At 45.8% G+C, this 15,713-nt stretch overlaps 1 protein-coding gene across 4 annotated transcripts in view; it reads right to left on the bottom strand.

The window, feature by feature from the left end:
- DEPDC1B (DEP domain containing 1B) overlaps positions 1–15,030 on the bottom strand; it is a 189,516-nt gene extending 174,486 nt beyond the window's left edge. For all 4 annotated transcript variants that reach the window (XM_068271829.1, XM_068271827.1, XM_068271828.1 and 1 more), the window contains exon 1: positions 14,927–15,030. In XM_068271829.1, coding sequence (XP_068127930.1) covers positions 14,927–14,974 — 48 coding nt within the window. In that variant the 5' untranslated portion in view covers positions 14,975–15,030. The remainder of the gene's footprint in view (positions 1–14,926) is intronic.
- Between the last annotated feature and the right edge of the window lie 683 nt (positions 15,031–15,713).

Below are 15,713 nucleotides of genomic sequence, written 5' to 3'. Positions count from 1 at the left end.
AGGTACTTGAGCCAGTCGGGCGTAGTGCGCATGCACACACTCCGCCGCCAGGAGCATACTACACCTGTGCAGCACTATTGCGCAGGTGCAGAATGTTCCTGGCTGTGGGAGCGGCATGCGGCCGGACAGCGCTAACTGGCTGAATTACCAGGACTCATAGCAGAAGATCTGGGTGGTGGAGGACAGCGAGGGACTGATTAGCCTGAAGGGGGCTGGAGGAAGCCCCAGGTATGTATAAAACTTTACTTTTCATCCGTCTCAGGTACCCTTTAATTTGTAGTCACCAAACCAAATTTTAACAACATATCAAATTATTTGATTTCATCAGCAAAGGGAGTGCATACATTTGCATAAATCAGCATCAATGCAGAATTATTTCCATCTCATTGACCATCTCTATTAGTGACACAGCTACACATCAGGCTTTATTCTTACAGCATAGATGTTATTTAGTATATATAAGAGATTCCTGTGTACACATCATATATACAGTCACAATCAGATCTGTATATCTGACCTTAAAAACCCGGGGACTGCTTTATTGAAGCAGCACAAGTAACTCATTTTGATTGGTTTATTTCATTTTTGTGGACTAAGCACAGCTATTACTGTATATATACTGTATATATACATTATTTTTAATGACTATTATCTGAGAAATAGAACATTTTATCATATTTTCTATTTTAATTACAGTTACAAATTCATTAGGAGTCGGAGTCGGTGCATTTTTTCCCGACTCCGACTCCAGGCACCCAAAATTGCCCGACTCCATGACTCCGACTCCACAGCCCTGCTTAAAAGCAGGGCTGTGGAGTCAAGAGTTGGAGTCGAGGAGTTGGGGCAATTTTGAGGCACCCGGAGTCGGAGTTGTGGTTTCATAAACTGAGGAGTCGGAGTCGGATGATTTTTGTACAAAATCCACAGCCCTGTTAAGTATTAGACTAAGGAGTCGGAGTCGAGGAGTCTGAGCCATTTTGGGTATCCGGAGTCGGAGTTGGAGTTGTGGTTTCATAAACTGAGGAGTCAGAGTTGGAGTCGGAAGATTTTTGTACTGACTCCACAGTCCTGCTTAAAAGCGGAGTGATTTGTGATTTCTGGAGTCATTTTAGGGAAAGGGATTTTGAGCCCTGCTTCTCCCTATGAAATCGCTATGAAAATACTGCATGCAGGGCGAATGGGTTTTAGTATATTGCAATCTCTCCTGTGCGATCATGTCTACAGGCTTTCAGTAGCAAAGCACTTTTAGAATCGCCTGAGATTCCTAGCATGCATAAATTGCTGCTGAAAGTGCTCTAGTCCGTACCAGGCCTTAGATTGTGAGCTCACAAGGGCAGGCTCTCTCCCTATATTGTTCACGGTTATATTTATATTTTGTTTCAGCTCTACATGATTTATCAATGTCTGTATTTTTATGTGCGAATGCTTGTTTCTCTATACAGCGCTCTATAGTTCCCTAGCTGTGACGGCTCCTCCATCTTCTCTAGGTAGACCCGCAGGTGCAATAGCTTGAAGTGCCCACTGCAGTGTTGTGCCTTCTTGCCCGCTGTTATACATGCTGAGAGATGTAGTACTTCAACGTGAGTACATTTCCCAGCCAGTTAATGTACTCCCATCAAAATGAACTACATCTCTCGGCATGCAGCATTACGGCGGTCAGGAAGAGTTCGACACAGCCCCGGGAACTTGAAACTGCAGGTCTTCTGAAGAAGATGGTGGACTGTATGCAAACGCAGTGGTCGATCGAATTTACCGAGATGCTATGTGTACCTTCTAGCAACAGTTGCGTTCACGGTTTCTTATCCCCCTAAGGCAGGTGTGTCAAACTCAAATACAAAGTGGGCCAAAATTGTACACTGGGACCTAGTCCTGGGCCAACCTCAATGTCTACTGGCCACCTTCCTCTCTTATAAAGTTCCCAGGTGTCTGATGGCCACTCTCCAACTACTATACAGTTCCTTGGAGTCTAGTGGTCATCCTTTCCCTATACAGGTCCTTGGTGTATACGGCTTTTCCCCTACCTCCCCCATATGGTTTCCCTAGTGTTCTAGGTCTTCACCTAGAACACAACATAATGCAACGAGGGGTAAACCAATTGAGGGCCAAATGCAATGGTTCTGTAGGCCAAACCACAACAGACGTCAGGACGGTGGTAGCAGAAAAGCGTTTTGCATCGGCAGAGCAAGCCACCACCAGTGTCCATAATAACAGCATCAGTGCAACATGGTGCAATGCGTGCTAATGACAATGCTACTACTGTATCAGCGTGGAATTGTGCAGTGTGACCTCATTTATCAAAACCCTCATTCATAAAATGCTTTTCTCCAACATGATTATCACTCATGCCCACAGCCAATAAAACTGGGTGGTATCCCGGCCACAAACACACACACACAGGACTAAAACAAAAAGATATTCCACCTTCACGACTGGTGCTCTTTGTAATATGAGCAAAAAAATAAAAATAAAATACATTTCCTGTTATTACAAGGCACTATCTGACCAGACAGGCTTCAATTATCCCTGCCACTTGTCAGAGCGCGAATCATCAGCTATAGTCAACCGCTGAATTTATTCTTTGTATTAATTATCCGGCGACCTACATAATCCCCATTCAGAAACTGTGTGTTGCATTTAAAGGACAACTGCAGTGAAAAGAATATAGAGGCTGTCATTTATTTCCTGTTAAACAATACTAGTTGCTGGACTGCCCTGCTGATCTACAGTGATGTGAAAAACTATTTGCCCCCTTCCCGATTTCTTATTCTTTTGCATGTTTGTCACACTTAAATGTTTCTGCTCATCAAAAACCGTTAACTATTAGTCAAAAGATAACATAATTGAACACAAAATGCAGTTTTAAATGATGGTTTTTATTATTTAATGAGAAAAAAAACTCCAAATCTACATGGCCCTGCGTGAAAAAGTGATTGCCCCCCCCCCCCCGCTTGTTAAAAAATAACTTAACTGTGGTTTATCACACCTGAGTTCAATTTCTGTAGTCACCCCCAGGCCTGATTACTGCCACACCTGTTTCAATCAAGAAATCACTTAAATAGGAGCTATCTGACACAGAGAAGTAGACCAAAAAGCACCTCAAAAGCTAGACATCATGCCAAGATCCAAAGAAATTCAGGAACAAATGAGAACAAAAGTAATTGAGATCTATCAGTCTGGTAAAGGTTATAAAGCCATTTCTAAAGCTTTGGGACTCCAGTGAACCACAGTGAGAGCCATTATCCACAAATGGCAAAAACATGGAACAGCGATGAACCTTCCCAGGAGTGGCCGGCCAGCCGCCCAAAATTACCCCAAGAGCGCAGAGAAAACTCATCCGAGAGGCCACAAAAGACCCCAGGACAACATCTAAAGAACTGCAGGCCTCACTTGCTTCAATTAAGGTCAGTGTTCACGACTCCACCATAAGAAAGAGACTGGGCAAAAACGGCCTGCATGGTAGATATCCAAGGCGCAAACCACTTTTCAGCAAAAAGAACATTAAGGCTCGTCTCAATTTTGCTAAAAAAAACATCTCAATGATTGCCAAGACTTTGGGGAAAATACCTTGTGGACCGCCGAGACAAAAGTTGAACTTTTTGGAAGGTGCGTGTCCTGTTACATCTGGCGTACAAGTAACACAGCATTTCAGCAAAAGAACATCATACCAACAGTACAATATGGTGGTGGTAGTGTGATGGTCTGGGGTTGTTTTGCTGCTTCAGGACCTGGAAGGCTTGCTGTGATAGATGGAACCATGAATTCTACTGTCTAACAAAAAATCCTGAAGGAGAATGTCCGGCCATCTGTTCGTCAACTCAAGCTGAAGCGATCTTGGGTGCTGCAGCAGGACAATGACCCAAAACACACCAGCAAACTACCTCTGAATGGCTGAAGAAAAACAAAATGAAGACTTTGGAGTGGCCTAGTCAAAGTCCTGACCTGAATCCTATTGAGATGTTGTGGCATGACCTTAAAAAGGTGGTTCATGCTAGAAAACCCTCAAATAAAGCTGAATTACAACAATTCTGCAAAGATGAGTGGGCCAAAATTCCTCCAGAGCGCTGTAAAGGACTTTTGCAAGTTATCGCAAACGCTTGATTGCAGTTATTGCTGCTAAGGGTGGCCCAACCAGTTATTAGGTTTATACACAAAAAACAAAAAAAAACTTCCAAAACCCTCCAACTGTCAACTCTGATTAAGAATCTGACCAAGTTGTGTCCCTCCACATGGGGGGCAGTGCAACCGTGCTAGCGCATATGAAGAAATGTTGGTTTATAGCACTGTTTAAATTCAATCACTTTATTAAATTGGAAAAGTTGGTGAGATAAAGATAATCTCTATGCATACAAAAATGGTACAAAATACAATAAAACAATGTTAAAAGGCCTCAGCCTATCCCTGCTGTCAATATGTAAATGGCTGCTATAGTAAGATACAGTGGCCACTGTACACACACAGACCATCCTGTACATACATACTTCACCCAAATCACCTAGGCCGGCAAAAAATTAAGAGTCAATGGAGGAAGTAGAGAGACTATATGTCTATTTTGTATGATTCCTTTGCTCTCCTAAAGGAAAATTATTATTGTCTGCATGAAAAATTTAAAGCAAACCACTGTTTCCGGAGATCACAGGCACAGTACATATCCACAGACAGAACATGAGCCGGTTGATAAAGCACATTTGTTCCCAGGCTCTCAGGCAAATTGCATAGCCATTAATAGAGCGTGCAAAGGCTTGTTGTGCACATAGGACAATGCTAGGGAGCGGGGGAGGCCAAGTTCAGCTAAGCAAGCAAGGCGACATATATGACAGGCAGAGGCAAAGCAGGAAAGCTCTCACCCACGCTTCTTCCAAACACAGATGTCCCCAGATGTCACTGTCCGTCAGGCTCCGTTTGGTGTGGACTACAACTCGAGCAAGAAGGGATCCCGTAGTGTGTCAATAGATAGCATGCAGTTAAAATTCCAGCCAAACCGGTCAGCGGCTCAGGACGCCAGCAACAGCATTCCATGCGGGCTGTAGTTAGTTAGCAGCCATGACAGCACGTAGGCTAGGCCCCCTACGCGTTTCACGTCAAGGGCAGACGTTTCTTCAGGGTGTGGCTTACTTGGTAGCGTCAAAACCGTGTATTTAAATTATCCCTGGGGGCGGCCCTCAGCCCGCCTCACCATTCTTCCGTGACATGTACCGCCCTCCAAGAGGAAAAAGCATTCAGATGTCAGAGGCAAACAAAGAGCAGCAGGTTGGCCTTGCGCATGGATTACTTATCTTAGGGAGAAACGTTTTTACTTGTCACATCGATGTTTAGATCAGTGGGCATCTTCCATTATTCACAGGTTTTAGGTAAGGCCTCACAACAAATAGCATTATTAAGCAAATTTATGCCAAACATACAGCACATCACTCTTACTAGCAGGCATACCAATAGCAGCCATTAATTTTAACAAACTTAATTACTCAAAGGGACCTAGCAACACATAAAGAGTAGCCCAACTAGTGTCAAGGATGGACACGAACGCAGGGGATAACCAAATCAGGTCAGGTACCATAGACCTGGCATCTCAGGAATGGTGACAGATCCAGTTCCGCATTGAGGCCACAGTATTAAGCTTATAGATCCACATTGCTTCCTTGCAATATAATATATCATCAAAATCTCCCCTACGTCCCGAGATGCCAAGCCTATAGATACCCTTAACCCGAGTCCCCTGTAATTTATTATCATGGACTTCCCTATAGTGATTAGCCACGGATGTATTAGCCTCTCCTCCTTCAATATCCCTAAAGTGTCTCAAAATTCTCTCCTTTAGGGGTCTGATGGTTTTTCCAATATATTTAAGTCCACATGGACATTGGAGCATGTAGACAACTCGCTCTGTAGTACAATTTATAAATGAATTAACTGTAAATTTATTTTCTCCCGAGCTATCATAAAAACCTTTGTCTTATCAACATATGGGCACATTTTACAACCTGGGCACCGGTACATCCCGGGCGAGGTAAATTTATTCAACCATGTGGTTCGTGATAGAACAAACTCTCCATGCACCAACTGATCCCTTAAGTTTGTAGCTCGTTTTGCTGTGAGTAGAGGGCGAGGGCCCACTATTTCACCAATTTCTTGAGAGGACGTTAGAATAGGCCAGAAGCGGGTCAGTAAGTCCCGTAATTCATCCCAATGGTCACCAAATTTAGTAACCAAGCGCACATACTGATTAGGGGCATCATTAATCTTAGTAATATTAGTTTCCTTATGATTCATATTGCCAGCGTCATTTCCCAGCAGGTCAGATCTGTTACAGGCCCATGCCTTCCTCAAAGCACTTCGCAACATCCTATGAGAATATCCCCTTGCCCGAAAACGTTTATACATTTCCAAAGACTCACGCCTGAAGTCCTCATCACGTGAGCAATTCCGTCGCAGGCGGATTAATTGTCCATACGGGATACCCCGAATTAGGGATCCGGGATGATGGCTGGTGGCATGGAGCAGAGTATTGCCCGCAGTGGGTTTCCTATAAGAGGAGGTAGTTAGCCCATCACCTCTTATTCCTATTAGTAGATCAAGGAACGGAAGACTCTCATCACTTACAGAGTAAGTGAGGTTAATATTCCTCTGATTATCATTAAGTACTGCTATGAAGGAGTCAAGTTCCTCTCGCGACCCCGTCCACACCACCAGCACATCATCAATGAAACGGATCCAGAGGGCGACGCGAGCCCGAAACTGTGCATTCTGGGACACCACTTCGTGCTCCCAGAGTCCCAAATGAAGGCATGCATATGCCGGGGCACACGCCGCCCCCATCGAGGTACCCCGTATTTGTTGGTAAAAGCGTCCGTCAAAGGTGAAGCAATTGAATTCCAAAATGAACTTCATTGCTTGAGCAATGAAGTCATTGTGCTCATGTGCCTGAGGAAAACATGTCCCGAGATAATGGGAGATCGCCCGAAGTCCCTCCTCATGTGGGATCGACGTATACAATGCTTCTACGTCGATAGCCACTAGGAGAGACCCCTGTGGGATCACTAGATCACTTACAAACCGTAGAACATCCCGCGAATCCTGGACGAAAGATGGAAGACCACGCATAAGAGATTGGAGCTTCCTATCAATAAATCTTCCAAGTCTCTCCGTAGGCCCAGCGATGCTGGAGACAATGGGCCTCCCCGATGCTTCCGTAGCGGACTTGTGAAGTTTAGGCAGCGTATACAAGAAGGGGATGTTATAGGTGACAACCCGAAGGTATTCCCACTCTTCTTTAGTGATGACCCGTAAATGAAGTCCATCATCAAGAAGTGAGTTCACCCTTGCTACAATCTCAGGGAAAGGATTCCCAATAAGCTTTCGATAAGTAGAAACATCACCCAATTGTCTCACCACCTCCTTCACATAGTCTTTTTCATCCTGGAGAACCACATTGCCCCCCTTATCACTGGGCCTAATAATGATGCCCGGTGCCTCCCTCAACTCATCCAGTGCTTTGTTATTAGGTTTAGGGGGCAATTTCTTTTTCACGCAGGGCCATGTAGGTTTTGAGTTTTTTTTCTCACTAATTAATAAAAACCATCATTTAAAACTGCATTTTGTGTTCAATTATGTTATCTTTGACTAATAGTTAACGGTTTTTGATGAGCAGAAACTTTTAAGTGTGACAAACATGCAAAAGAATAAGAAATCAGGAAGGGGGCAAATAGTTTTTCACATCACTGTATGTGGCCGCAGTAGTGTCTGAATCATCTTGTCAGATCTGACAATGTAAGAAACGCCTGATCTGCTGCATGCTTATTCAGGGTCTATGGCTAAAAGTATTAGAGGCAGAGGATCAGCAGGGCTGTCAGGCAACTGGTATTACTTAAAAGGACATAAATATAGCAGCCTCCATATCCCACTCACTTCAGTTGTCCTTTAACTATTTGACATTCCTGGACGTGAAACTCACGTCCAGGAAGCCATGTGCGCTCCTGCGCGTCCACGCGGCCGATCGCGCGCGTGCACGCGCGCTCCCGGCCGGCGGTTTGTTAGCCAGTGAATCAGTGAATCGGGCAACGGTGCCCGATCACTGATTCCTCTCCCCCGCAGAAAAAGCGACAGCTTCTCTCGGAAGCTACGCTTTTTCTGCTTCCTATGTCGCTCTAAGCGTACGTGGTACGCTTAGAGTGACGTCACTGTAAACAACTCATGGCTGCCATCTTGTGGCCAAAAAGTAAACTACATCTAAATGTTAAATAAAAATAAAAATACACATATATTTACAAAAAAAATACAATTTCAATCCCACCCTCCCAAAAATACCCACATAAAATGTTTAATTAAAAAAAAAAAAAAACATTACAATTAAAAAAAAAAAAAAACACAAATATTTACCTAAGGGTCTAAACTTTTTAAATATCTATGTAAAGATGAAATATTTCTTTTTTTTTTTTTATTATAAGCTTGTAAATAGAGATGAATGCAAAACGGAAAAAATGCACTTTTATTTCCAAATAAAATATTGTCGCCATACATTGTGATAGGGACATAATTTAAATGGTGTAATAAACGGGACAAATGGGCATATACAATACGTGGGTTTTAATTATGGAGGCATGTATTATTTTAAAACTATAATTGCCGAAAAGTGAGAAATAATGATTTGTTTCCGTTTTCTTCTTATTCTTCCTTTTAAAATGCATTTACAGTAAAGTGGCTCTTAGTAAAATGTACCCCCCAAAGAAAGCCTAATTGGTGGCGGAAAAAACAAGATATAGATCAGTTCATTGTGATAAGTAGTAATAAAGTTATAGGCTAATGAATGGGAGGTGAACATTGTTCGGATGCATGAAGCGAAAAACGACTGAATGCGAACTGGTTAAAGGAGAACTGTAGAGAGGTGTGAATGGAGGTTGCCAGATTTATTTCCATTTAGGCTTCTTTCCCACTAAGACGTTGCGTTAGGTGCTACGTTAAGGTCGCATAACGTGCACCTAACGCAACGCATGGTGGTGGTGGCAGAGGACGTTAGCAAAGAGTCGCGTTAGGCGGCTCTTTGATGTGTCCGTGATGCGTACTATAGTACGCATGCGCTGGTGGAGACCACGTGAGCGGAACACTCCGCATCACGTGGTCCTGCCAGTGATGTCAGCACAGTGCAGTGAATACTGATTAGCCATGTGGCTAATCACTGCGCCTGTGCAAGCAGGCTAATGCGGCAAAGCCGCTCTAACGCCGTAGCATGCTGCACCTTAGATTGACGTGCAGCGTTACAATGTAACGCAAAGTGGGCACTGTGAACAGCCCATTGCAGTTACATTGCTGTGCGTTGGGGAGCGTTACAGGCTGCACTAACGTGCGCCTGTAACGTCCCACTGTGAAAGCAGCCTTAAGCTATACCAGTTACCTGGCTATCCTCCTGATCCTCTGCCACTAATACTTTCAGCCATAGCCTCTGAACAAGCATGCAGCAGATCAGATTTTTCTGACAATTTTGACAGATATGACAAGATTAGCTGCATGCTTGTTCTTTGGTGAGATTCAGCCACTACTTCAGCCAAATAGATCAGAAGGGCTGCCAGGCAACTGGTATTGCTTAAAAGGAAATAAATATAGCAGCCTCCATATACCTCTCACTTCAGTTGTCCTTTAACCACTTCAGGATTCTGCGTACGCATATGTACGCCCCTGAATCCTGAAGCGGTTTCCATGGAAACGGCCGCTCGAATGAGCGGCCGTTCCATGTCAGTTCACGGAGGGTGTCTCCGTGAACACCCTGCGAGCCTCCGATCGTGGCTCGCAGGGTAAATGTAAACAGGCGGGGAAGATCTTCCCCGCTGTTTACATACATACGGCGCTGCTGCGCAGCAGCGCCGTGACGGAGATCGGCGATCCCCGGCCTCTGATTGGCCGGGGATCGCCGGCATCTGATAGGCTAAAGCCTATCCTATCCGGCGCAGGACGGCTTTCCGTCCTGCGCCGCACACAGGGGACGGGAGAGGGAGGGAAGGCGGCAGAGGGAGGACTAGCGCTGCGGAGGGGGGCTTTGAGGAGCCCCCCCTGCTAGGCACAGCAGCGCGGCGGCGATCAGACCCCCCCAGCAGGACATCCCCCTAGTGGGGAAAAAAGGGGGGAAGTCTGATCGCCCTGCACGATTTCTGATCTGTGCTGCGGGCTGAAGAGCCCCCGCAGCACAGATCAGCCAAACCACCCGGTATCCGGAAGTGGTTAAAGAGAATCTGTATTGTTAAAATCGCACAAAAGTAAACATACCAGTGTGTTAGGGGACATCTCCTATTACCCTCTGACACAATTTCGCCGCTCCTCGCCGCATTAAAAGTGGTTAAAAACAGTTTTAAAAAGTTTGTTTATAAACAAACAAAATGGCCACCAAAACAGGAAGTAGATTGATGTACAGTATGTCCACACATAGAAAATACATCCATACACAAGCAGGCTGTATACAGCCTTCCTTTTGAATCTCAAGAGATCATTTGTGTGTTTCTTTCCCCCTGTTCTCATGCACTGAAGTTTCAGGCTGCTCGTTTCTTCCTGCAAACAGCTTTGCCCTTGTCTGTAATTCTTCAGTATGTGAAAGCCCAGCCAGCTCAGAGGACGATTTATCCAGCTTGTAAAAGATAAGAGAGAAGAGAGAAGCTGCTCTAATCCTAGATAACACACAGGCAGTGTGCATAGAGGGGCCTGGAAAGGGGAGTTCATAGCAGAACCACAACACTGAAGAACTTGGCAGCCTTCCAGACACAGGCTGACAAGTCTGACAGGGGAAAGATACATTGATTTATTACAGAGACAGTGATAGTATAAAGTGCTGCAGTAAGCCAGAACACATTAGAATAGCTTTTTGAACTTGTAGGATGATAAAAAACAGGATGCAATTTTTGTTACGGAGTCTCTTTAATGCATTGGACCTAGGAGAAGAGCTAAGATTAAAGTGGACCTGAACTCTTGCACAGGACACAAGGAAAACAGAGAGAAATGCAACCTGTGCGTTTTTAGAGAGAAGAGCCTGTCTAATTCCCTCTCATCTGTAAGTAATCACAAGTGTAATTTAATCTCTCAGCTGTGTCAGCCCAGAAATGTGGCAGTCCTCAGCAGACACAGCTAATATGGAAACACAGCATGTTAACCCTTTGTCTACTTCCATGAAAGCAGGAAGAAGACAAACTGCAGATTTATTGCAGGATTTGTATCAGCTGTAACAAAGAAATGTTTTTCTGTAAAGGTTATTCTGCTGTTGCTTATCTTTTAGAGCAGAGAGGAAGTTCTGTGTTTAGATCCACTTTAAACATCTAGCATTAAGCTGGGTAAACACGGAGAATGAGTGGGAAAAAACACAACAATAGTAGCTAACGTTTATGTCAGCGGTATATCAAAAGATGTTACTCCGATAGCCAGGGTAAGAGTCCAAACACAATATAGACAGAGAAACATACAAATACTGTCATAGTAAATAACTCTTTCCAGTTGTATTCCAAACAGGTTGCAGCAGGCAGACCACACCTCCACCTACATCCTAAAGAGGGCATAGGAGGAGGTAAAATCCCACAGCACTAATGTGTTACAGGGGCTTTTCACTTTGTCAAACACTAACCCCAACTATTACTAAATAAAACAATCAAACCACAGCTATTAAATCAGGACAGACAAACATGTAAACGCCGGCAGGAACAATAGTTCTTGGACAGAGATCAAAGTCTAGAACAGCGTAACCGGTTTTAAAGCAATGAGACGCTTTCCTACTAAAGCTCCAAAACAAACAGCAAAACAAACTGCAAAAGCTACTAGTTTGCATACATGGAAACACACTACACATAACAGTAGGTTAAAGCGTTCCTAAGACAAGAAGCGGGGACAGGAGCAACACGGGGAGACGGCGAAGGACGAGCGGCATTAAAGTGAACCTTAAGTCAGAAAAAAAATGCGTTTTACTCACCTGGGGCTTCTACCAACCCCCTGCAGCAGTCCTGTGCCCTCGCAGCCACTCACTAATCCTCTGGTCCCTCGCTGCCAGCTAGTTTCGTTTTTGGCGACAGGCCCGTCAGGACTGGCCACGCGTAGCTTTTTCCGCATTCCCGACTGTAATTAGCGCTATTGCGGGCCGCAATGCGAACAAAAATATGCGTTGCCGCATTACGAATGAATAGATATGTAGCAACAAGTATTTTTGTACGCGTTGCGGCCCGCAATAGCGCTAATTACAGTCGGGAATGCGGAAAAAGCTATGCGTGGCCAGTCCTGACGGGCCTGTCGGCAAAAACGAAACTAGCTGGCAGCGGGGGACTAGAGGGTTAGTGAGTGGCTGCGAGGGTACAGAACTGCTGCAGGGGGCTGGTAGAAGCCCCAGGTGAGTAAAACTAATTTTTTTTCTGACTTAAGGTTCACTTTAAGGGGGCCTAAGGAAGCCAAAGGCAAATATGGAACTTGAGATGAGTTCCCTTTAAAGTGAATGGGAACCGCCTTTAAAAAAATGAGACAGAAACTTACCCAAGGAGAGGAAAGGCTCTGGGTCCTATAGAGCCTTCCGGCTCCTCTCCTGGTCCCCTCGTTCCAGTGCTGGCTCGCCTGGTAGCAGTATTTGACTAAATTAGTCAAATACTGCTTTATCCGGCCGAAGGAGGCTTCAGAAGTCTTCAGGGAGCCTGAGTGCTGCTGAAGAAGGGCGGCCCTGTACTGCGCCTGCGCAAGCACGCTCTCTTGCACACTCACGCCTGTGCAGTATGGAGCCGCACGTCTTCGGGAGGACACGGCTCCCGAAGACTTCCAAATACCCTTTCGCGGGGGATTGAAACGGGGGGAGCCAGCACAGGATAGACAGCACCGAGAGAGGAGACGGAAGGTTCTATACAACCCAGAGCCTTCCCTCTCCTTAGGTAAGTATTTGCTTCAGTTTTTTTAAAATGCGGTTCCCATTCACTTTAAAGAGGGCCGGTTAAACTACATTTACAGTGGGGAGTTGGAGTGCGTTGAGTCACACAATACAGTCGCATTGCTTACACGATTCAATTATATTGCAATAGTATGCTGACATCTATGAAGACGTTAGCAGTGTGTTGCCATAATGTGATGCATGCAGTTTGGTACCGCATAACATGCGGGATTTGCAGTGAAGCTTACTTTGTATGTACCGTATGTGTCGCAGCACACGTAAAAAGTGCAATATGATTTTTACCCTCCATTGAGATGCGTTGCAGAAGCCACATTGTAATGTGGCTTACCGCACTGCAACACACCACCTATGTAAAGTCCAGAGTGTGATGGTAGCATTGCGGTATGGTACTTATATACACAAGTGCTTCGGAAGATGGGTGGCTCCGTATCGAGCATGTAAGAGCGCACACATGCAGTACGGATCCACCAGTCTTCGGAAGCGGTCGGGTACACAAGTGCTTCCAAAGTCGGCAAATGACATGGGGGTGACAGCGCTGGAACGAGGGGTACGAGAGAAGACTCTATAGGATCCAGTCTTCCCTGTCCATTGGTAAGTATCTAACTTGAGGGGGGGGGGGGAACTTTACACTCACTTTAAGGCTCGTACACATGCCTGACTAAAGTCGGCCGATGGATGATTCTATTGTCTACGCCGCTCCGCCACATGACATCATGCATGAGCCGCTCCATTGCCCGCTACATAGCAACAGAGCATGTCGTCTGCCACACAGCTGACACGCGTCTGTGCAGCCCGGCCCAGTGATGTCACCCAAGGGGCTCAGGTCCCAATCCCCAATGGGCATCATCCATCAAAGGAGTGTACGCACATTTATGCATCAGAAAGCAGGGGGGGGGGGGGGAGGTAGGTTGGTGTTGGAGTCCAAGAGGGTAAGGTTAGTGTCAGGCTGAGTTCACACAGGCTTCTGCGGGTTTGCACAGTTATCGTTTACCACCCACATTGAGATGAATGGAATTGAACGCAATGCAATTTCGCTTGCGGTTAATCAAAACTCTTGGAACGCTGCATGTAGCATCCTGAGGCGGTTGTGTTCAGTGGTCCCGCGTCCCCGACAGGGCTCAAAACATGTCAAGACAATGGAACAGGAGCTGATGCCATTTTTCTGCCCAGTTGCAGAAAAGTTTTTAGCATTAGCTAAACACGTCGCCCCCAGAAGCCTATGTGAGCTGTGCAGGAGTGCTTACGTTCGCTGTCCATGTGCAGTTCGGAACTCACAACTGCGCAGTTCTGAATTGTGCAGTGCCACTAGGGGGACTTACAGAAAAGTATTGGACTGATCAGGGACTGATCATTAACTAAAATGAAATATTAAAAAGTAGAATCTGGATAGACAAATAGATATAGATAGGACTGGGTCCTGGAAGTAATATGCATAATATTCTAAGCAGTTACATGAATATGTACAGTTTCTCAGTTTTATTTAATAGTATGATGTGAGAGAGAAGAGATAGGCGAGATGAGAGAGAGAGAGAGAAAGAGAGAGAGAGAGAAGGGGGGAAAGAGTAGAAGAGGAAGAGAGAGAGAGAGAGAGAGAGAGAGAGAGAGAGAAGGGGGAGATGGGAGAGAGGGGGGGGGGGGAGAGAGAGGGGGGGAGAGAGAAAAGTGGGAGAGAGAGAGAGAGAGAGAGAAGGGGGGGGGAGCAGGGAGAGTGGAAGGGGAAGGGACAGAGAGAAGGGGGGAGAGAGAGAGAAGGGGGGAGAGAGAGAGAAGTGGGGGAGAGAGAAAGAGAGAGAGAAGGGGGGCGGGAGAGGGGGGGGGGGGGGGGAAGAGAGAGAGAGAGAGAAAGAGAGTGTAGAAGAGAGAGAGAGTAGAAGAGAGAGAGTAGAAGAGAATGAGGGGAGTGGAGAGAAACAGAGAGAGAGAGAAGCAGTAACATGCACATCTATATAACTGCATTCTCTATGTAATAGATTAGTAGCATGACAACGTAAACTCTGTATAGTATAAGAGAGTGCAGTTAGCAGCCAGACCCCTCCTCACCAGCTTGGTGGCCCGGTAGGGTCCCGGTCCTATGATGCGGTGCTCCATGCCGCTCTCTCCGGTACTCCAGGAGACGGAGGAGTTTGAATCTTGTACCTGTTGAATGCTGGGCGGCTATTGGCAGCATGTGGCACCACGTGACGGCGTCCCTGGGGAGGAGGGAGGGGACGGGGTGACAGTGATTTCCTCTGTACAGGGAGCGTCTGCGTGTGATGCCAGCAGGGGTCACCTGCCCTCACACTGCATTCCGATACTCCCCCTGTGCAGCCCCCAAACCCCCTGTGACTGTGACCTTCCTATTACACAGGCTGTATTATATTATAAGGTCACTTTAATATTATTTCCCATTCCGTGTAGTAGGCTGCTGAAATCGCCTGGGGGTTTGTTTTTCATCGCAGCCATGGCGATAGTCCTGTTTCTTGTGCAGCCAGGGTTCCTTATTACGTTCCAGTCCTGCCAGGGTTCCCCCATTACATTCCAGTACAGCCAGGGTTCCCCCATTACATTCCAGTACAGCCAGGGTTCCCCCATTATGTTCCAGTACAGCCAGGGCTCCCCCATTACATTCCAGTACAGCCAGGGTTCCCCATTACATTCCAGTACAGCCATGGTTCCCCCATTACACCCCAGTACAGCCAGGGCTCTCCATTACATTCTAGTCTTCATGCATGCAGGTTTGTGTTGGCTGCACAGACAATAAAAGTAGTATTAATGTACCTGAAGGGGAAATATATGCCCCAAGTGGGTATTTACCTATCCAGATTGTCCATAATCCAGAGACTTCCCC

Source organism: Hyperolius riggenbachi, chromosome 1 (genome assembly GCF_040937935.1).
Source record: "Hyperolius riggenbachi isolate aHypRig1 chromosome 1, aHypRig1.pri, whole genome shotgun sequence".
NCBI classification, from domain to species: Eukaryota; Metazoa; Chordata; class Amphibia; order Anura; family Hyperoliidae; genus Hyperolius; species Hyperolius riggenbachi.
Note: the sequence above shows the minus strand (reverse complement) of the source record. Positions and strands in the feature narration are given on the sequence as shown.